The sequence below is a fragment of the Anopheles stephensi genome, chromosome 3, assembly GCF_013141755.1.
Source record: "Anopheles stephensi strain Indian chromosome 3, UCI_ANSTEP_V1.0, whole genome shotgun sequence".
In the NCBI taxonomy this organism is placed as follows: Eukaryota; Metazoa; Arthropoda; class Insecta; order Diptera; family Culicidae; genus Anopheles; species Anopheles stephensi.
This window is the reverse complement of record NC_050203.1, coordinates 77,774,007-77,794,779: the sequence shown is the minus strand read 5'-3', so window position 1 is coordinate 77,794,779 and position 20,773 is coordinate 77,774,007. Positions and strand designations below refer to the sequence as shown.

The 20,773-nt window shown below is 45.4% G+C and overlaps 1 protein-coding gene across 1 annotated transcript; it reads right to left on the bottom strand.

Annotated features, from left to right (window-relative positions):
• Positions 1-16,551: 16,551 nt before the first annotated feature.
• Positions 16,552-17,283, bottom strand: LOC118514630 (low molecular weight phosphotyrosine protein phosphatase 1). Its single transcript, XM_036061631.1, has 3 exons — positions 17,208-17,283; positions 16,793-17,142; positions 16,552-16,721 (listed from the first exon to the last, which is right to left on the bottom strand). The coding sequence occupies exons 1-3, from the start codon at positions 17,230-17,232 to the stop codon at positions 16,620-16,622; spliced, it is 477 nt and encodes a 158-aa protein (XP_035917524.1). The 5' UTR covers positions 17,233-17,283; the 3' UTR covers positions 16,552-16,619.
• Positions 17,284-20,773: the final 3,490 nt, after the last annotated feature.

Genomic DNA, 20,773 nt, shown 5'->3' with positions numbered 1-20,773 from the left:
GCTGATGTGTTTCAGGTTTTCGTTGTATCCTGAACCATTCAAATTGGCTCATTCACCATGGACGTGACAATGTCGTGTGAAACCTGCATTATTAAAGATAACTCTTTAGAAAATCAATATATTTAAGTCTTATTTACATTTATTAGTGTATCTCAAGCCCAGATTATATGGTTAATTTCCATGGAAAACTCTAGAAAGAAGAGAAAAATGAAAACCAACATTGTGTGCAAATTTTAAAGGAAAAATATAAGGTTGCGCCTAAAGGTATGCAATATATGATGTAAGCTCTTTCAGTCACTGCTCTTCACTTCTTCATCATTGCTTCTTCAGTCCCTGCCGCATGCTCGTCAAATCACTGTTTGCAAAAAGTTGTTAAAACAACACGGTTTTTCGATGTATTTTTACTTTCAATTAAATTGTTTTTCTAATTTTTTTACCATACCATTTCTTACTAAAATCTGAAAAACAAAGAGGTAAATAACGTTTCATTGCATATTTTTAGGCGTTGTGTGAGCTGCAACTACAGTCAAAATTGAGTAAGTCAAACAGCTTGATTCATTGCAAAATTCATTCCCGAAAGCATGATCATTGCGAGATGTAAATGATTGTTCGCTTCCATAATACTCTACATCACATTTACATATTTATTGTAATTTACATTTTGCATCTTCATTTCTCTCGTCTGCATGACTTTATTTTCCGACGCGTTTTAATTATCCATCGTTCGCATCGTTTCGTTTGATTTTGCACCAGTTTTCAAGCGTCACTTCTTATGCTATTTTTGCTCAACCGTGAGAACTCGAACCCGAAGCAAACATTGTTCACGCCCCGATTCCGCAGGCCTAGCGCTGGCCATCGATCAATCTTGATTACCCTTCTTACAGATGCTTTAAAATCATTTATTTCATGTCATTCCGGGTCACGGCAAATGGATGAGAATAAATCAGAGCTCGCCGGCCTGGCCCGTCCCGTCCCGGCCCGACTCGATCAACAAACGAACGCCACACGTCATGCTTCCCGGCAGCGAAAGCAGCTTCCTTCGGTACTGGTACGTGGCACGGTACGGTTTGTCAGCGCAAAACGGAAGCATTCACTGCGTTCAGCCATTTAAATCAATTTCCGATTGTGGAGCGTGATTCATCTCGTCCGCATGCTGCTTCACTTGTGAACTTCATAACGATCGGTGTGTGTGTGTGTGACCCGCCCAATCGAAAAGCCAATCGAACAATCAGTTTCAGTTAGGGAGGTATGCAGGGGTTTTTTTTTTGGTTGGTTGTCACTTCTTCAGCTCATATGTGTATTTTCTACTTCACTTTTCAAGCATACGCATTCAAGAGCTCCTCGCCGATATCGTCGAGTACAAGGTCCCACCGAGAAAAGGCGCCGTTCTCGATTCATCACCAAGAAGAATTCCGATCTTTGCAACTATCAACATCGTGCTGCTTGCTTTGGAGAGTAGAATCTACCCTGGAAGACGCGTTTTGAGGAAGGAAATCGGTCACGTAGGGAGTTATCTCTGCCATCGAGGAATATTGATTATGCGGTGACATTGTATTGTCGGGGGGAAAACCAGAATTTTTCCGTTCAACTCTCCTTCCGACACAAACACACACACGCACATCGTATCGTTTCGCACGAGTTTAATCCCGTGAGAACGATTCGAATGCAAACGAAGTCCCGCCAGCGGTGGAGCGATAATGATTTCAGACAGTCAAGCTCTCACAAGGTGAGCAGATGTGTTTGAGGGGGTTCTGCATTAAATCAATTCTCCAGTGCCACCTAAAATGCCACTTAAAGTCATCGGAAAAAGAACACAGCAGAGCCCGGATATCAATTGTCAAACCCCTGGCAGAAGTAGTTCTGCAAAAGTGTAGGTCTTGCAGTCCCCGATACCTCAATACTCTAGCCTTAGATTTGTCAACTTTAATTCAATGTACAATCTATGACATTGTTAAGGGGAAACTATTTTTCACTTCCCGTCCGTACAGTACGGGACTTACTTTCTAACTTTATAGCACCATCTGTGGCAGGGGAAAGAAGCACCCGACCAACTACAAGCATAACTTTCGGTTCCCAACTTTGACTGACTTGTTTCCTGGTTTCATGGGCGAGTCGGCGAGCGTGCCAAGAACGTTGGCCGGGGTGGGTAGAAAAAGTTTTTGGTATCCATTTTCTGCTTGTACAACTTCAGAACGGTCGGACGTGTGGATGCTGCCCTGCCGAGAAGCAGTGTTAGTTTGAAAGTAATACAACACCACGCCACCGGGCTCCACAAGTATGGGTCTAACGTGTCTTGCATAGTTTGGGGGGAAGCACACCGCTAACCAACTTATCAAGTGTCCCATTAAAGCACACCACACAAATGTCACGAGGGAGAGAAGATCAACGGGCTAGCTCAAAATGGTGGCACGTGACAGACCGGGTCGAGTCAGGCATAACGGGGATAATGGAATTGTTCGCTGTACACACAGCAACATTCGAGTCGTGGGATCGTCGGGTACATGCGGACGGGTCAGAGCGTTTCACGGTCATACATTTTTGATAATACCGAGCCAGCGTTACTGTACACGTTGCAAACATCTTAGGGAAACGCCGACTCGCCAGAGGTCATTCGCTGAAGTAATTGCAAACGCTGATTGCTTTCTCCTTTGGCGAACCTCCGGCAGGTTGTACATTACTAAGAACGCGCTAGTATGTCCTCATCAAAAATACATTTGCAAGCCTTCGCAACCGGTCGCACCAGGTCACCCATAGCATCCGAGTGAAGCGCAATGGTTTTATCAGTAGTTATCACACCTTTGATAGATTCTATCGTCTCACCTTAACGCAGCTTTCAGTCGTGATTACGGGTTAGCAGCACGACGCTGCCCAAGGAAATCGCAACACCCGTGTGCACAGCATTTGTAATGCATCGGCGTGCGAGTGTTTCGGTATGCGGTTACTTCCGGGTGTCGTTTGTCAACGGTCCTGCATGCAGGCAGGATTATCTGCCGGCGTGCTCTGGAGCTGAAATAGACTTTATGGATTTGTGGTTAACGGTGGCCATGATGGTCGATGCCACACCGGCCCGCACTGACAGCCGACGATGGATGAACGATGGATCGATGGTCGACGAAAGCTAGTCCTGAACAGCTATCCGGAACAACTGGCTGCGGTTTGAAATTGTCACAGTCAATCCGGGGCAGTCATCGGGCGGGGATGCTGCGTGAAAACGGATTTGGCACCTTTCGTTGACGGCGGTTTTGTGGGGTTGAGCTGGCATGAAAACTTTAACGGGCGAGCATAATGATGTTACAAGCTGTGTAAGAAGAATGGTTACTCATTTATAGAGGGATGGGTGATCCTGGTCATTTGAATATACTTGCTGGAGAAGTTTCTTTTAAATATTATAAATGGCTGATGATTCTTTATTGATTGTAGAGAATTTACTGGATGTGATATCGTGATTGTCTTGCGATAGATGTAACACGTCTGGTTTCTTTGCGAGTGTGAATTCAATTGTCCTTTATTCTTATGCATTAATTAGAGTTCATTACAAATTCATCATGATTCATTTCTACCCTATAAACATTTTCGTAATTCGAACATTCCGGCCACCAAGAATGAAATTCTTTAGAGTAATTAATAAACAAACGTGTTCGAATTATTATTCAGGTGAGGTAGTAGGTAACAATGCTAGTCGTGCTGTCGGTCGCACGATGTACTTGTCAGGTGCCGTTCGTAAAGTGACGACACGGATGACGTCGTCCTTGCCGGGATGGAGTTTAACAATGCGCCCCTTTGGCCACTCGGTGGGATGAGCATTATCTTCTCGTATAAGGACTAACTGATTTTCTTTAAGCTCAACTACTGACCTGCTACCGAACGACGATCGTGCTTGTAATTGTTGTGTATATTCCCTTTGCCATCGTTGCCAAATAGATCGTACATAGCGTTGCACTAACTGATACTCGTTTAAACGATTAGACGCAATGTTAGTGTAATCAATATCGGGAACAGATTGCATGTTACCTCCGATGAGGAAATGGCCTGGTGTGAGCACTTCAAGATCACACGGATCTTCTGACATTGGAACTAAGGGTCGCGAGTTTAAACAGGATTCGATCTGTGTTAACAATGTAAGCATATTTTCGTAGGTTATACTTGTTGTCCCTATGGTTCGCAGTAAATGATGTTTCGCTGACTTGACCGCTGCTTCCCAGAGCCCGCCGAAGTGGGGAGCTCGCGGTGGTATGAAACGCCATATCATGCCGTTCTCCGCACACCAATTGAAGATGGATTTACGATCTTCCTCATTCTGCTTCAGCATTTTGTAGATACGATGTAGTTCATTTGCTGCTCCTTTAAACGTTGTAGCGTTATCTGAGTGCAGCTCCTTCACCATTCCTCTGCGTGCTACGAAGCGACGAAGTGCTGATAGAAATGCGGTTGTTGTCAAATCGCTCACCAATTCAATATGTACAGCTCTGGTTGAGAAACAGACGAAAATTGCAATATACGCCTTGCTTGGACCGCGATTCCGAACATTTGATTTGATGAATAATGGCCCACAGTAGTCAACGCCGCAAACGGAGAATGCTCTGGTTGGGGTCACTCTTGACTCCGGTAGATCTGCAACACTTTGTTGGATTAATGTTGGTTTGGCCTTGAAGCATTGAAGACAGCGATGGTAGATTGATTTCACTAGACTTCTTCTTCCTATCACCCAAAATCGTTGTCGGAGCGTTGCTAGCAAAAGTTGCGGTCCGGCATGTAATAACCGGAGGTGATATGCTGTTGCTAAGAGAACTGCCATAGGATGGGCGGCAGTTAGCACGATGGGATGTTTAACCGAATGCGATGCTGTCATGTTGCCTAGCCGGCCACCAACCCGAAGCACTCCTGTTTCGTCCAAATATGGTCTCAGCCACTTCAGTCTTGATGCTCGGGATACCTGTCTTCCTGTTGTTAAGGCGTGGATTTCGTCGTCGAACGTATCTTGTTGGGCGAGTTTACATAGGGCGATTTCGGCTTGATGAAGATCTTCAGTTGTGATGGTTGCTTGGACGATATCTGTATCAGCTACATCTCGTTTGTTTTCGGCACGACACCCCTTTGGATGTTGTGAAGAATATGCCTTGGTTCTCAGGCACCGCACGTATTTGAATATGTATGCTACCACACGGCGAAGTTTGTGGTAACTTGAATACCTAGCGAAGAGTGTGTTGGAGAAGGCTCGTGCGATAGTGGTGCAAGTGATGGGTGAGCAGCCTTCCGCTCTTCATCTGCTAATTCACCTTCATCGTTAGACGGAATAAACGTTGGCCAATTGCTTTCATTTTGTGCCAACCAATGTGGCCCGTTCCACCACCGGTGTCGATTGATCAGATCCTCAGCTTTTACACCACGTGAGATATCGTCTGCAGGATTGTCCCTTCCAGGGACGTGCTTCCAGCTCATACCGTCGGTGTCCCGTTGAATCTGTGCAACACGATTAGCCACGAACGGTTTCCAGCGACTCGGCAGTGATTGCAACCAGTATAGTACCGTGGTGGAATCAGTCCAGAAATACACCTTGATGTTGAATCTCGTTGCGTTGATGATCTTCTTGTAGAGTTGTGTGGCTAACCTTGCGGCACAAAGTTCCAATCTTGCTATTGAATGCGTATTTGTCAACGATACGACTTTAGATTTTGCCGTTATTAGTTGTACTGAAACATACTCCTTCGTTTCTGCACGAATGTACCCGCATGTTCCATAAGCTGACTGTGATGCGTCTGCAAACATGTGTAGTTGAACGCTACGTGCTTGCACCAGTGAGACGAATCGAGGTACTCGGACCTCTCGCAATCGGAATATTCCTTGATGGTATTGATTCCACTCCTCCTGAAGCTGTGGTGGCAGCTTGCTATCCCAATCTAACGCCGTTCCGTTCCTCTTCAGAGTCCATAGACGTTGCATAAACATTTTTGAAATGATTATGGTGGGCCCCAGTAGCCCGAGTGGATCGAAGATCTTCGCGATGAATGATAATGCTTGGCGCTTGGTTAACGACATTGGTGGAGGTGGTAAATCTACTTGAAACCGAAATGCGTCGTTTCTTGGTTCCCAAACCAAGCCTAATGTTGAGACGGAGTGATCTTCTAGCTCGTGAACGGATTGTATTGCTATATTTTCTGCAGGAATGCCTTCTAATGCTTCTGGACAGTTTGATACCCATTTTCTAAGCACCATTCCTGCTGAATTCAGCATTGCAGTTATCTGAGTTACTTTTTTTTACCACATCTGCGATATTGCTTGCTCCAGATAGAAGATCATCGACATAGAAATCGTGCAGAACAGGATCGACCGCATCAGGAAAGCTCTGCTGATGATCACGTGCAATTTGTTGAAGTGTTCTGGTGGCTAAAAAGGGTGCTGATGCTGTACCATACGTTACTGTAGCCAGTTCATAAGTAGAGATTGGGTCTGTGGTGGATTTTCTGTATCGTATGCGTAGCAAACTTCGATCTTCGGGGTGATGTAGTATTTGGCGATACATTTTTTCGATATCAGCGGCTATAGCTATGGCATGTGTACGGAATCTCAGGATGATGGAAAACAGATCTTCTTGGACAATCGGGCCTACTAGTAATGTGTCATTGAGGGAGTAGCCGGACGAGGTCTTGCATGATGCATCAAACACTACCCTAACCTTGGTAGTGGTACTGGAATCTTTGACGACAGCGTGGTGCGGTATGTAACAATGTTCGATTGTATCATCTACAGGCTCGGGAAGCTTCTTCATGTGACCGAGGTTTTCGTATGCTTCCATGAATGCACTGTAAGCTTTCGCCATTTCAGGATTGGATCTCAATCGACGTTCTACGCTCAGCAAGCGCCGATCCGCAATTTCTCGTGAAGCACCCAGGGTTGCACCGTTAGTAACATTTCGGGGGAGTCTGACCACGTACCTGCCCGAAGGTTCTCGATTTACTGTTGATGTGTAGTATTCCTCACAGTAATTTTCCTGTACTGAGAATGCTGGTCCGTCATCAACAGTTTCTAGCTCCCAAAAACGTTGTATCATGGCTTCGAGTGGTTCTGATACGATGGCGGCACTCAATAACGCAGTCTTATTGGATGGTGTTTTCTTGTGCGTTGCATTTCCGGCAACCACCCAGCCAAACGGTGTTTCCATAAGCCATGGTTTGCCTGGACCAAGTGCTCGTTTGCGGCCTGTATGCAGTTCCCAGAAGGCCTCCCCACCAATTACCACATCGATCTGGCTTGGAGTGTGGTAATTTGGATCAGCCAGTGTAACGTCAGGAACCTGCCATGAAGAAACATCAATTGGAGCCGAAGGAATGTCTGATGTGGGTGCCCTTAAAATAAAGAATTCCATTTTAGTGCTGAATTCTTGATTTTGAGATTCAATAGTAGCCACGATAGAGTTTTTAACTTGCTGTACTGCTTGCCCAATGCCAGTGATGACGATGTTGACCCTTTTCTGCGGCGTTTGCAGACGTTTAGCCAATGACTCCGTGATGAAGTTTGAAGTAGATCCGGAGTCTAGCAGCGCTCGTGCTTTGATTTGCTGGCCATGGTCGTCTACAATGGTGATTATGGCGGTTTCTAGTAATACCATGTCGCCTTCCTGGACCTCATCTGATTGTGCTGACATGCTGATTTTTGCCGGAAAATTCGGTTGACCGAAAGGTGTGGTTGTTGGTGCTGGTGATGTAATATGCAGCAGTGTATGGTGACGCGCGTTGCAAAACCGACACGAATATTTTGAATTGCACTCAGGAACCTGATGATCCATTGACAGGCAGTTGAAACACAACTGCAGCTTTGCCACGATGTCCCGACGATCCTTCACCGACTTTCTATCGAATGCTGGGCACGTGCGCAGTGGGTGTCGGTCCGAGCAACCCAATGAACACGATGTTGGTTTCACTGCGACTGTCTTCTCACGCCCTGTGGTCACAGCATAGGATTGCGAACGACGATGTGATGGGGATGATGTAGTTCCTTTGACCACGGCACTCGACTTGTGTTTCACCCCGGCCACCGTGATCGCAACCAGCTCCTTGCTCCTTTCCAGGTTGAGTGTTGATCGTAGAATGCGAACTCTGTCCTGTAAAAAACTGATTAGTTCCGAATACTTATCTTGAGGCGACGTTGACGAGTGTCGTTCCCAAGCCCATAGTGATTCGGAGTCCAGTTTTAAGAACAAGATGTTTATCAGCGGCACGTCCCAAGAATCCACGGGTTGATCCAGTTTCCGAAGTCCATTCACGTTTCTCGTGAATTCGTCCACGAGTGAGGCCAGGTCATCCACGTTGGTTCCGTCCACCGATGGAAGGAAATGTAGTCTCCGGTAGTACTCGCGACACAACATGCGTTTGTTGTCGTATCGTTTCAGAAGCATCTTCCACGTTACGGCATAGTTGTCAGCCGTCAACGATGTGTGCTCGAACGGCCGAGCAGCATCACCTTTCAAGGTACCGAGCAAGTACTGCAGCTTCATGATCGGTGGGATTTCGGGCGAAGAATCGATCATAGCAACAAATCGATCTCTGAAAGTCAACCACTTTGTATCATCACCGTCGAAAGTCGGTAGCTCGACTTTGGGAAGACGAATGTTCACTGTGCTTGAGCTGTTTAGAGCTGCGGTGCTCGAAAGCAGCAATGAATTGTTCACTGTATGGTTCTCCATTGGTTTATGTTTGAGGAAGAAACCACGCAACTTTCTATAACGTTCGTCCATATCACACCTATCGTTGATGCACGCTTCAATAGTATCTTCTTTGTCATCTAGTTCCTCTAGTTTCCCGATCGCGTTTATGAAACTATTATGATGTGAGTCCAACTGTTCTAGGCATGTGGACAACTCATCGACTTGATTTTCATCGTACCTCGACATAAAATCCTCTAATCGCGCAATATATGCTTCGGATTGCCTTTTCTTCAACAGCACATTTTTAATTTTTTTATCCATAGTGAAATATGAAATATTTCGCACTCGATACGCACTGAAAGCTTTGTTGTATGCAAAATTGTACGCAAGTCCAAGTACGCGATTCACTTAGCACGGTTGCAGTAGTAACAACACCTTTACTTTACAAGATGGTGGTGAGATGACGCTATGAAATAGGCGCGCGATGGTGATGAGGTTGTCGACCGAAGCTTGGATAAAGCGACGCTTCCACTAACACAATTATCGAAATATAAAGCGGATGAGAAGGACGATTGTTCACGGAAGTCTGGGTTGACGGAACGCGGTTCACTTTCACACGCGAGCACGGATGACACAAAAACACACTAGTAATCGGCTGGCAGGAAGGTCCGTGATAATGATTGTTCACAATATTGTTCTATCACTGAGCACAGCACTAACGATGTACGAAAGTTACACTCACACGCATATACATACATGCACACTCCGTGGGAATGTTTCGATCTCTTGATGCAGAGTGACCACACACGGATGTTGAAACGAACAGACGCGATGATTCGAAAGGAATTCACGATGGATGGGTATCGTGAATTTCACAGTAGAGTAGGATACTCAATGTTCGTGCCCTTGATAGCGGGGCGATGATTGTACTACACCGTAAGCCTAGTACAACCGGAACTGGCTTGCACAAAACTGGATGAGAATTGGTAACACGTAGTGCCCTAATTCACTATTGTACAAGGATACAAGTCACGACACACGATCCGGTTCGAAGGACCAAAATGTAGAGAATTTACTGGATGTGATATCGTGATTGTCTTGCGATAGATGTAACACGTCTGGTTTCTTTGCGAGTGTGAATTCAATTGTCCTTTATTCTTATGCATTAATTAGAGTTCATTACAAATTCATCATGATTCATTTCTACCCTATAAACATTTTCGTAATTCGAACATTGATTTTAAGTTGTAAACCATAAACTAAAATCAACAGATATAAAATCCACTTCATAATCACTTGTCTCAATGGAAATTAAAGAAAAAAATCGTTTTGTTATATGGATTGCATACTTTCAGGCGTATTTTTTAAATATTCAATCTGCCTGCATTTAGGCGCAGTTAGATCAAGGATGGAATGGACTTTCATCTGAACAGTTGCCGATGCTCCAAAGCATTTCGTTTAATAATAAATTTCTCAGAACATCAAGTAATATTAGCAGACGCAACGAGAATCCAGCACTCGCCCATCGGAGAATCTACCGATTATCGGTCAGCTGTAATGTCTCTGTCACAAACTGTCCGCTTGTGCACACTCGCCGATGTCCATCACCACCAACCGTCGATAAGACGACAGGCGGAAGAAAAACAGATTCCCTCATTTAGAATCCTGATCACTCGTTTGATCGGCCTGGCCGGATTCTGGAACAGATTGCACCGACCGACGCACCAGGCACCGGCATTGCTTCCTCCCGCGGCTTGAGGCTTTTGATCCACACGCTCCAGTGACCGATGGTGGCTAATCCAATTAGTTCGAAAAATAAATGAGTCGCATAATAAAAGCGGTTATCAGAATGACCACACAAACCGACACACGACGCCCCATCGGTTCTTCAGCAGCAAGCTGCCCGTTTTCCCTTCGAGCTCCTCGCTCCCGCAATCCGTCCCATTTCCTGCTCGCGAAACTTCTCGTGTTCGTGGTAGATAATTCGTCCCCGGAGACAATGACAGTTCAATTAATATTTCATCCGGCGGGCACCATTCGATTGATAAATATTTATTGATGAAATCAGATTCTATTAGCCACCCGATTGAATTAATGATAAGCATTCCCAAAATGTGACCCGCCATTCCCGGGGGTACGGGAGCTCGAGTGAAGAAGAAGAGGGATGAACGTTCCCGGTCGTCTGTTTGCCAGTGGTCGTCGGTCGGTTCGATTTCCGCTTTTCCGAAGTGTCGTTGAGAGTGAAATACATTTTGGCATCTTGACACACATCCCAGAGCCGGGGATGTTGAGCAGGAGTGCAGGAAAGACTCGGGTTTTGGGCGGAAGAAGAATGCTGTACCATGCTGGATCTGTAGGCATCGATTTTGGTGATTGAGATGAGTGTGTTTTTTTTTTGTGTGTGGGTATATTCGTTTATTTGTTCGCTCCAACAGCGTGCACGGTGTTTCGAGTGTTTCGATGGAATTCGTTCTTGTCGCAGATCGCATTCATTGCATTAGGTGGGTAGCTCTGGGGAATTGGTGATGATATCCAGATGCCAGAAGCATTTTGGATGGGTTTCCGCTGAAGTTTGCTAGCCTTGAACTTAATCGCGCTTGTTTTCATAGCGTTGATACATTTCCATTTGCTTTATTTGCTTTTACGGATTTTAAGTCACACAAGCGCTTCGAAGTATGTAAAAGGGTTTTTAGAGGTCGCAATTTGATTAAAAATTCCTAAAATTAGCTTTTTGTCATTTTATAGATGCTTGGCAGACGATTTGGAACATTCAATTGCATACTTTTAGGGGTTGCTAGTGCAGTTTCGAACAAAACATTCTAATTGAAGTTTTTTCTATTATTTTTTTTTCCTGATAAAAACTTTATTTAATAAATGTAGCTTGATAATCTCTTTGAATGACTTTAAAGCCGATAGTATTTGGCCGAAAATAATTCAAAGGAAGCCGAGTGTTTTTGCCAAGAATTCATATCACTCTCCCACGTCCTTAAGCATGTTAAGCAGCATAACCATGGTTTCTTACCCCAGGAAACCTTATCCTTATCCTCGTAATACCCCCAAAAACTGCTGATGCCGCTGTGCAACACCAGAAACTAACGCTTGCAGGGCCAAGCGACACAAAATCGCCATCTCATCCGCTCAGCATGACCGAGCGCCTCGGGGGTGCACTCGACTCGCAGTGATCGAAGTTTTAATGATGCTGATAATCGAATAAAATTAAATATTTCATGAAATACTTTCGTCACCGGGCATCGTTGCTGGTTCACTTGCGCTGGTCGTGAAGACACACACACACACACACACACACACACACACACACACACACACACACACACACAGGCAGGCAGGCATGCTCACAATCACCATACCACTTGGTTCGTTCGGTTGCGATGCGATGATCCAACCAAGTCTAAATCCCACCGTGGGAACCATTTATCTTCACGCGTGGGAAAAATCTTTGTCCAAGCGTAACGCAGACCGAAGAGCATGGACGGAATCACGGCACAAACTTGAGCGAACTTTGGAGACGGTGTGGACACCGTGTTCTTGAGGGCATTTTCGCCTGCCCGGACTGGTGCCGGTGGATTTTTCGGTGCGCTGAAGTTATGCACGAAGCAAGACATAAAGTGACTTTATGCCGAGCGTTGGGCTGCTTTTGAAGTGAAAAAAAAGGTAAACGCTGGCTGGTGATGCCGTTCGCTTCTCCTTGCTCATTTGTTGCCCTTGGTCAAATCGAAACACCCATTGACCCGGGGTGCGAGGTCCTCCACCCGGTCCATAAAAGTGCGAAGCAGAGCAATAAAAAAAGCGCTCCAAATAGTCATCATTTTATGGTGCTTTCTTTGATTTTCTTTCGAGCCCAATTGTGAAAGCTCCGCAGATCCGCCCTTCGCAGGTTGGCGTGCATTAGCGCCAATGTCGCACAACCGGGCTCGCTGTGAAGATGCAATTCCACCGGGAAGGATTTCGCTTGCGAGCTTAATTTTCCACCAGAGTTGGCTCGGGCCGGGTGGGGAACGACGAGCCGGGCGAAAAGGCCTCATAAAATCGCCCAAGTTGGTTTGAGAGGCATTTTTTTTTCTTTCACCGAGGTGGCTGTCTTGCTTAAGACGGGTGGGAAGCAACAAGGAAGTGCTCAGCGATGAAAAGAACGAGCGTGAAGTTGTGTGTGTGCGTGTGTGTGTGAAAAAGATTCGACGAAAGGGACAGCACAAAAAAATGGAGAACGGCCCAGGATCTCAGAATCATTTGAATGAAAAGTGGAATTAAAATTTAAATCACTTAATGACAACCTTGCGCCGTGACGTAACGGCCCTTAAGTCGTGCTGGGACCGGAAGGAGCACGCTTCTCACACACACACATACACATTTACACTCGGCAAACGAAGAAGGCAAATCAAAGAAACCGAAAACATCTCGAAGACAGCTTCAACTCAATTTGCTTTCCCTTGTGTGCGCTGCTGTACGTACGCAAATCCAATTCGAATCGCTCAGCGATTCAGCGCCTAAAAATATGCTATCCGGCTGTCGTGTGTCGACAGTTTTCGGTAGCCGAGAAATCACAGACAGCAAAAGGGGGCCCTTTCGAATGTAAAATCCTTTTTTTACGACCCAACCATTACCACCAACCGGATAGAAAGCATTAGACGGTCCCGTTGCCTTCCCATGCTCTTCCTGTCTCCTCCCTCACTCTCCTCGTAAAACCCCTGACCCCTTCAAAGACTTCCTCGGAAGGAAGATTGTTGCACATTTCGGAGGCTGTTGCGTGGCGTTGCGTGTAGCTGTTCAGCTATTCACAACTGTAACGACTAAAGGCTTTTGGGAGCGGTTTTTTTTTGTTGCTGGCTCCTATTGGTTTGAAGTTCAAGAAGACAAAAAAAGCCAAAAAGGCAAAATGAAGATGTGGAGCAGGAAAGTGATTTGAATTATTACTGAGATGGTTTTCCGAGTAGGGTTTTCGGCGCGTACTTTCCATACTTTCCCGCGCGAGCACCCATTCGGTGTGTGTATCGGTTTTTGCTGTCGGTGCGAAATGTCCTGTCAGAACATCTTCATCGAGCTGGGGGAGGAGGGTGATGTTTTATCGGTAGTGTTATATGATTTTTCCTGGGGCAGAATTTGCAGAAATCGAGCGCTTTGCGGACACGAGCTAGAACGAATTATTTTTATGTTGCCAAAGGACCGACGACGACGGCGACGCGTAATCGTAGCGGAGGATAAAATATCGTTTGTCAAATTTATAACGTATGGAATTAAGGATTATGGATTTATGTCGTTCGGGAGCTAGTGCTTGAGCTCTGTTGGAGCTGAATTTTTGGTGAGGTTGCATTTATGATTGGAGCTTTGCAATAGCGGGAACCCGAACCGAACGGGCCGTTTGTTTTTTGTTGAGGTGGATTATGATTTACAGCGAATGTGTCGTATCGTTGTTTCAAAGCGAGTTGCGTTATTACCGCGAGGATCATTAGCTTCCAGTTTATGGTATCTTTCGCTGAGGAGCATTTAAGGCAGATCAGGATATCTGCTCCTAAAGTAGACACGACCCAGACCACACCAATGTGCGGGAATTTCTTGAAGAGTTCGTCAGCAAAAATTTATTCAAGCTCAGTGTATGATAAAGCAGGTAAATTCGATTGCCGAAACTGTCCCCCAAAATTGATACATCAATTATGCACCCAGGAGGCCTTATGTTTTCCCGGCCATCCTCATTCCCAAACACACAACAAGCATGGCGGCACAGCTTCCGTTCGCCGCTGTCCCTGGCCCAAATATGGTCGCAAGATAAAATTCAATTTCGGAAGTTGGAAATGATTTTCTCATTATAATTTCCAACCACCCTGGAGAGTTGGGAGCGACAGCACACCTTGCACTGTACTCGGCCAGGCTGGCTGGCTCGGGGTTAGCTACCCTCGCTGTTTGTCCGATGGTTCAAGAACCTGACCGATGGAGGATGGTTATTTATTTTCCTCCAGGTTTTTGCTTCTTTGGGGATGAATTTTCGGAGAAGCTAAGAAGAACTTTGTGGATGAAAATTTGTGAAGCAAATTCAGTCCTTCAAGTTTGCTGAACTAGACGCGGGCAACCGTGCTGAAGGAAGCGGGCCCACATCGACGGACTACATTTGCAATTGTGAAGTGGACCGGATGGGAAATAATCAAATCACGCCGGAGTTTTGTTTTCTGGCACAACGGAGCGTCAGGTGTGCCGCAAGTCCTGGCAGCTTTTTCCCCAGGAAAAGGGAGAAACTTTCGGACTTGGTGGACTGTGTGTGTGTGTGTGGATCGTGTCTTCAAACCATTGTCTTCTGTAGCTTAGGCAAAAGACTACTGGACACCTTCGGTTTTGCATACGGTACGGTTTCCCAATTGTTTCGACAATAAAATAATGGTAGCACTGCCCATAAAGGTGGTTTGCCTCGTTGCGGGAAGTGTTATGTCCGTTCGTTGACCATTATTGTTTTCTAACCGGTTAACCGGGTATCGGGAAGTATTCCGGGAAGGGAGTTCTCGCTTTGATGGCAAACTTTCCCGAACAAATCTTGAATGGCTCATAATCGAATATTATTACCGCTGTCTCGTACCTGCTACTCGGAACTAGTCGAAGAATTGGAGCACGTCACCACCACCGGCCACCCGGATCGTCGATTGTGGTGGCCGAAGGAAGTTTTCTAACTGTGTGACAGCTCGCCCGGAATAGGAGCACGTCCGATGCTTTAAGGGCACTAACCGGGCCGCATCGTTGCCGCAACTTCGGGCACAACAGCAGAAAGAGATTTCATTAGGATTTGTGATTCTCACACACACTCACACACATACAGCGCCCGGCAAATGGCACTTCCCGAGGCAATAACAGGAAGTTACGACCGGAATCGGATGCTTTAGCCGTGTGCATACGCTGCATAGCAAACAGGGGGGAAAAACAAAAGCTCCCATCTTGGAAGCTCTTCTTTTTTTATGTTTGCGAGCTGGTAGAGTTATCGCTGGACGCTTCTGTGTCGATCAGGTTCCTCTCCACCCTCCGGAAGTACCGGAGCACTGGAACGGAAATGCTTCAGAAATCTGAAATTCCAAACGTGAGAAAACTTGATTTTGGCTACAAACAACTTCGTGCAGCACGGTGGTTTGCTTCCAGGAAGCTGCGGGAGCTAGGGGCAAATGGTAGTCAGAGAGGGAAACCTCTTTATGGCTTGTGGTGTCAGGTATGTGGGATGTGTTATGGTCAAATTCAGTTCGATTTGAATGTTGCGGCACTAAGCTCGAGAGGGAACCGGAGAGAGAGAGAGAGAGAAAGAGAGCGCTCTAGGTGGTAAGAGCTGTGCAAATTGATTTTAAATGGAAGCAATTTATGTGTGTGTGTACCAACCTGGAACTACGGCTAAATGGTACGATACAGGGTAAATAATTTAATATGGGGCTAGATTGTGGCACTAAATACGCTGGTCGAATTGGCAAACGGTCTGATCACCACTGGCGGAATCGATTCTAGTTGCGAATGCAAATTGCACTTGTTAAGCGGGAGTATTTATTCGAAAAGCGCTATTACCTAATTGACTAATGAAATAAGTAAGAAATATTGGTTACGATGAGCTTACCGCACTGAAAGCTAGGCCCGTGTAGCGCGAAGTAATAGGCAGAGATTTAATTTTATTATCGGTTTTCCTGTGAATTTTGGGAAAATGTTAGCGTGAAAATCCTATATTCTTCGAGCTATCCCTCATAAAATGCTATTTTACCATTCTGCTTCACCAAGCATGTGATTCGTACGCCAAAATGTATGCAATTTCAATGCAAAGGTTCCTCCAAAACGCTTTAAACGATGACGGTTTCGGAGCAATTATGATGATTTTTTCTCGTAAATTAGTCAAATCGAACAAATATCTCGTTTTAAGTTCGTATAAAGGTTGTCGAAAGTACGTTTCAATAAATATTTTATGCGAAAAAGCTTTTAACCACACAATCTATTTCCTCGCGAACTCTGACTACAGCTCTCTCGATACCGGACGTCCGTGTGTTTTGACGAAATTTTCGCAGCAACTCAGAATCTGATCGAAGCAGCGCCGAAACCCATGTATGCCGTGCTCCTGGTAAAAAGAATCATTCTAAGTACGCAGTGACATAAAGCTGGAACACCAATCATGCCCATGCTACTCACAAAGTACGGATCGATGATAATGCGGTCCAGTTCACGGCCCCGGTAGTTGCCGAGCAGCTCGATTTTCGCCCTTCCGTCAACGGGCGCCAGATGCAGCAGATCGGCTACGTTCGACTCGTCCATCCCGAACACATAATCAAACTGACGGAAATCATCCGAGCAGATCAGCCGGCCGATGTGATCGGAGGTGAGCTCGTGCTCGGCCAGTACGGCGAGCGCTCGGTCTTCCGGCCGTCGGCCAACGTTCCACTCGCGCAATGCGGCACTGTCAACGTGCCAGTCGGTGAGGTTGTGCTGTGCGGCCAGACTTTTCATCACACTTTCGGCCATCGGGGAGCGGCACGAGTTGCCTGTTGGATGTGATCCAGTGATCGATTAGTTGCTGCACAATGAAAAGATACGCGAGCGAGCTTACCGATGCAAACGAAGAGGATCTTCATCGTGGGGGTTGCGTGCGGCAATGACACACTGACAGACTGACTGGCTGACGGTTTGTGCTATCAGCTGAGAGGGCGACTTTATTTTTAGGGAGACGATTTGTTGGCAAACAGTTTCGCTTTGACGCCAGAATCTTCGTTGGCGGCTGCGCAGTCGGATTGGATGATCGTGCTGTGGAGATGAGTGTATTGCATACCTTGCAGGCGTTTTAAATTAAATCGCTGGTGAGTCAAACTACTCTGAAGCGGTTTCTTTTCGATTTTTTTAAATTAGGTTCTATAAAAATCTTTTTCTTATAATCTGCTTTGTTTAGCTGTAACAAACGATCTGACTGTGAATTACAAAAAATATAAATTTTCTTGGTTGTTTTCATCTTTGTTTAAAAAAATGTAGAGCTGAGGGTCTAGCAACTTAGCATGTAATTATATGAATACTTAGATCTCAGAATAATAGCAGCATTTGCTATAAAAAAATGCTGTCCTTCCATACAGTGAAATTGCTCAGTATCCCAATGATGGCTGTTTTTAACCTTGAACTTTGAATAGTTTCTCCCTAAAGGCATCCAAAATTAGCAAAACCTCACCCCGCTCTATGCACCACTGCTTAACCTAAGCAAATCGAATAACCATTTCATCAATTGGTTTGAAATCGAAAAATTATACGACGAACGCGAACAAACATGACCCGCTTGGTCGCGTTTTTACTTACCCTCGCTCGTGACCCGAATGTGCTGTTTTCGTGGCTCTCGTTGTTAGCTGAACGCTAGCTAAGTTTCACCAGCCAGTTATGGTTTGTGTATCGATAAATAATAATCCTTTCGTTTCGGTTTACGAGCGGTGGAGTAATTTTCAAAACAAGACACTGCACATTCGGCAAGTACCCCGTGTAACCCGAGTTTTGTCAATCAACAACGCGACTGTCGTACGGGAGCAGGCTATTTGTCGTTCGAAAAAAACAAAAACAAAAATGGGACATTCGCCTTTACGGCTGTAAATAGTGCCGCTAGAGCGTACGCGAGCGCACACTAGGAGCCCGGTGTTTACGTCTACCGACCTTCAAGTTTGAAGGGAAAACCGCTAACACGGACGAGGGCGATCAATTTTTGGCCGATTACAGATTTTTAGGAGGAACCTGAGGTGGTCGTAAAAGTGGTTGTTTTATATCTGCTTCCCGTCACAGGTTATGTTTCGGTTTTGATTGGCTTTCATGGGGGATCACTTACCAGTAACAGGGAATGTGACAGGAGACAGGTAGGTGTGTGTCCCTTTCGTTGCTGAATTCTAGGTGGGATCCTTCAGTGGTTAGTTACTGACAGTGGATGGTAAAAAAATGGAGAATTCCACCGTGTGATGACGACCTCCCGTGTAGGGAACGTCACGCGCTATGAAAGTCATGAATATTCGGACAAACCTCCCGGAATGTCAAACAGAATGCTACCCAGGCCGGTGTGGACGTGGACGTAGTTAAGTCTTTGTGATGGATTTGCAAATGTTTTGCGAAGAGGAAGCCGTCCCAAGCTTAGGACGACGTATTGGTGCAGAGTAGTAAAAAGAAACATAGGGAAGGGTAGCGTGATGGAAAATTGGAACGTGGCACGTGGATTCGTGCCTCGATGTGGCATTTGGATTTGGACAGCGGTAAATTTGCTCAGGTAAATAAAATTTCGTTTAGCAATAATGCTAATAAAATTATGTTTACTACAATACGCTCCCGTCCGAAGTGTCCCCCTTGTGGTTGCTGTTCGAGAGCTTCGCCGTTGGGCGTCGTCAAGGTGCTCGCTTCGATTCGTCGTTGTAGATTGTGCAGATAGATCAGGAACCATACGGGCACAGAGATTCGTTGGCAAATGGAAAAGGCAAACGGAAAAGCGATACCCATTTGAATATATTCGCTAGCGAATTTTGCACCGTAAAAACGAGCAAACAGATAAACAGCACGGAACGTCTTGTCGGGTCTTGCAAAACGATGCCATGGAATTGCATAATGCCAGGCGTATTTTAGCAAACTTTTTCGCAGAAGTTAACGCAACGGAATTTGCCGCTTCCTGGGAAAGAAATGGGGAGGGGGGGAACGCTCGCTTCACTCTTGTCGATAGTTTTCGCCGGTTCGCCGCCCTGCAACCCGGAAGTGAAACTAAGATAAATTGGCATTTCGCTGAAGAATCGAGAGCGTTTCTTTGCGCGCTGCTGCTGTTGCCCGTACGCGATCCGCCACCGAGGAGCGCACTTTTATAAGTAAGTTTTTCAACAGTTTTCCACTCTAACTCACTCCGGCTTGCTTGACTAGGTCGGGCAAGCTCCTGCTGCTAGTGTTGCAACACAGATGGATGGGTGAAGGCGTTCGTGGATGATGGTTGCTATTTTTCGCTTCTTTAAATGGGGTAGTGTAAAGTAGCTTCGGGAGGGTGTCAGACTTTTTCTGTGTGCTATTTTTTACTTCTCTTTGGGGCTGGCTTATATCTCTTTCATGTGCTGCAATGTAAAGTGAAACTGTATGAGTTGTGGGTGAATGGAAAAGGCAAGTTCGAGCTGAAGGGAAGTTCCTGGAATTGATTCGAGCGTTTTACGCTAGATGGCTCCGATGGCAGTTGTCAGTTTGTTAGTGAAAGACAGTTCTTAACTATTTAAAATTGGTCCAGTTCTTAGTGTAAGCTTGAAATTCTTCTGTTTTTTTTATCCAAAAATATGCCAATCATAATTAAATTGAATAATAACTTTATTTATCGAGCATAAGCATTATTTTTAAACCAATTATTTTTATCAGCAGAAGCATACGGAAGCATATAGAAGAACATTATTATAGAGAGAATTAGTTTAAGTGTACTATCTGGGATAAAAAATGAGCACTGCCAACAACATAGACCTTGAGTTACGCGTAAGGGCACTGGTTGCCATCCAGTCATATAGCCTGAGGCAACTTCTTCGCTTAAAACACGTGCTGCGATGGATGAAGCTAGAACTGTACAGAACATTTATAGTGCTTGTACTCGCATATGCTTCTGAGATATGGACTTTGTTCCCAACTGACCCCTGAAACAATGCAGAAGCCGCAACAATGACAAGTTCTTTGAAAAACGTGGTGATCTTACCATCATGCAGGGGATTAGACTTGCCAAGGCTTCGGGGGGTTGGTCATGTCATGAGAATGGCTCCGGATCACCCAGCCTGTGAAATCCTTTTAGGCCGTTCACATGGACAGAAAATGCGTGGTAGGCTCCGACTGTGAAGGAGTGATAGCACTCATGCGCCTACCAGAACTGCCGACATTATAGATTCCCCGACGACGGCGCAAGAACGTGAGCGATATCGAGGATTATTGTAGCAACCCAAGATCCGACAAGTTCGTACAAAATTATTTCTCTCCTTTTGCCCTGGGTGGGTTCCATGATTCTTTGGCTCCCAAGTTCATTTTGCTCGTAAGTGATAATTCTCAAATATCAAACAATGATTTACAATAATTTTGCATCGAATTGGATAGAAGTTTTAATAAAACCGGTTTACTAAAAATGGCTATCTCCATTGATTAGTTTGATTGATGTTGAAT

What these genes read in the sequence shown, in the direction of transcription:
- LOC118514630 (XM_036061631.1), bottom strand. Translation starts at nt 17,232, where the DNA reads ATGAAGATCCTCTTCGTTTGCATCG. An exon ending in GATCCTCTTCGTTTGCATCG is followed by an intron (nt 17,143 to 17,207) that starts GTAAGCTCGCTC and finishes CACATCCAACAG; the next exon opens with GCAACTCGTGCCGCTCCCCG. An exon ending in TTATCATCGATCCGTACTTT is followed by an intron (nt 16,722 to 16,792) that starts GTGAGTAGCATG and finishes TCTTTTTACCAG; the next exon opens with GAGCACGGCATACATGGGTT.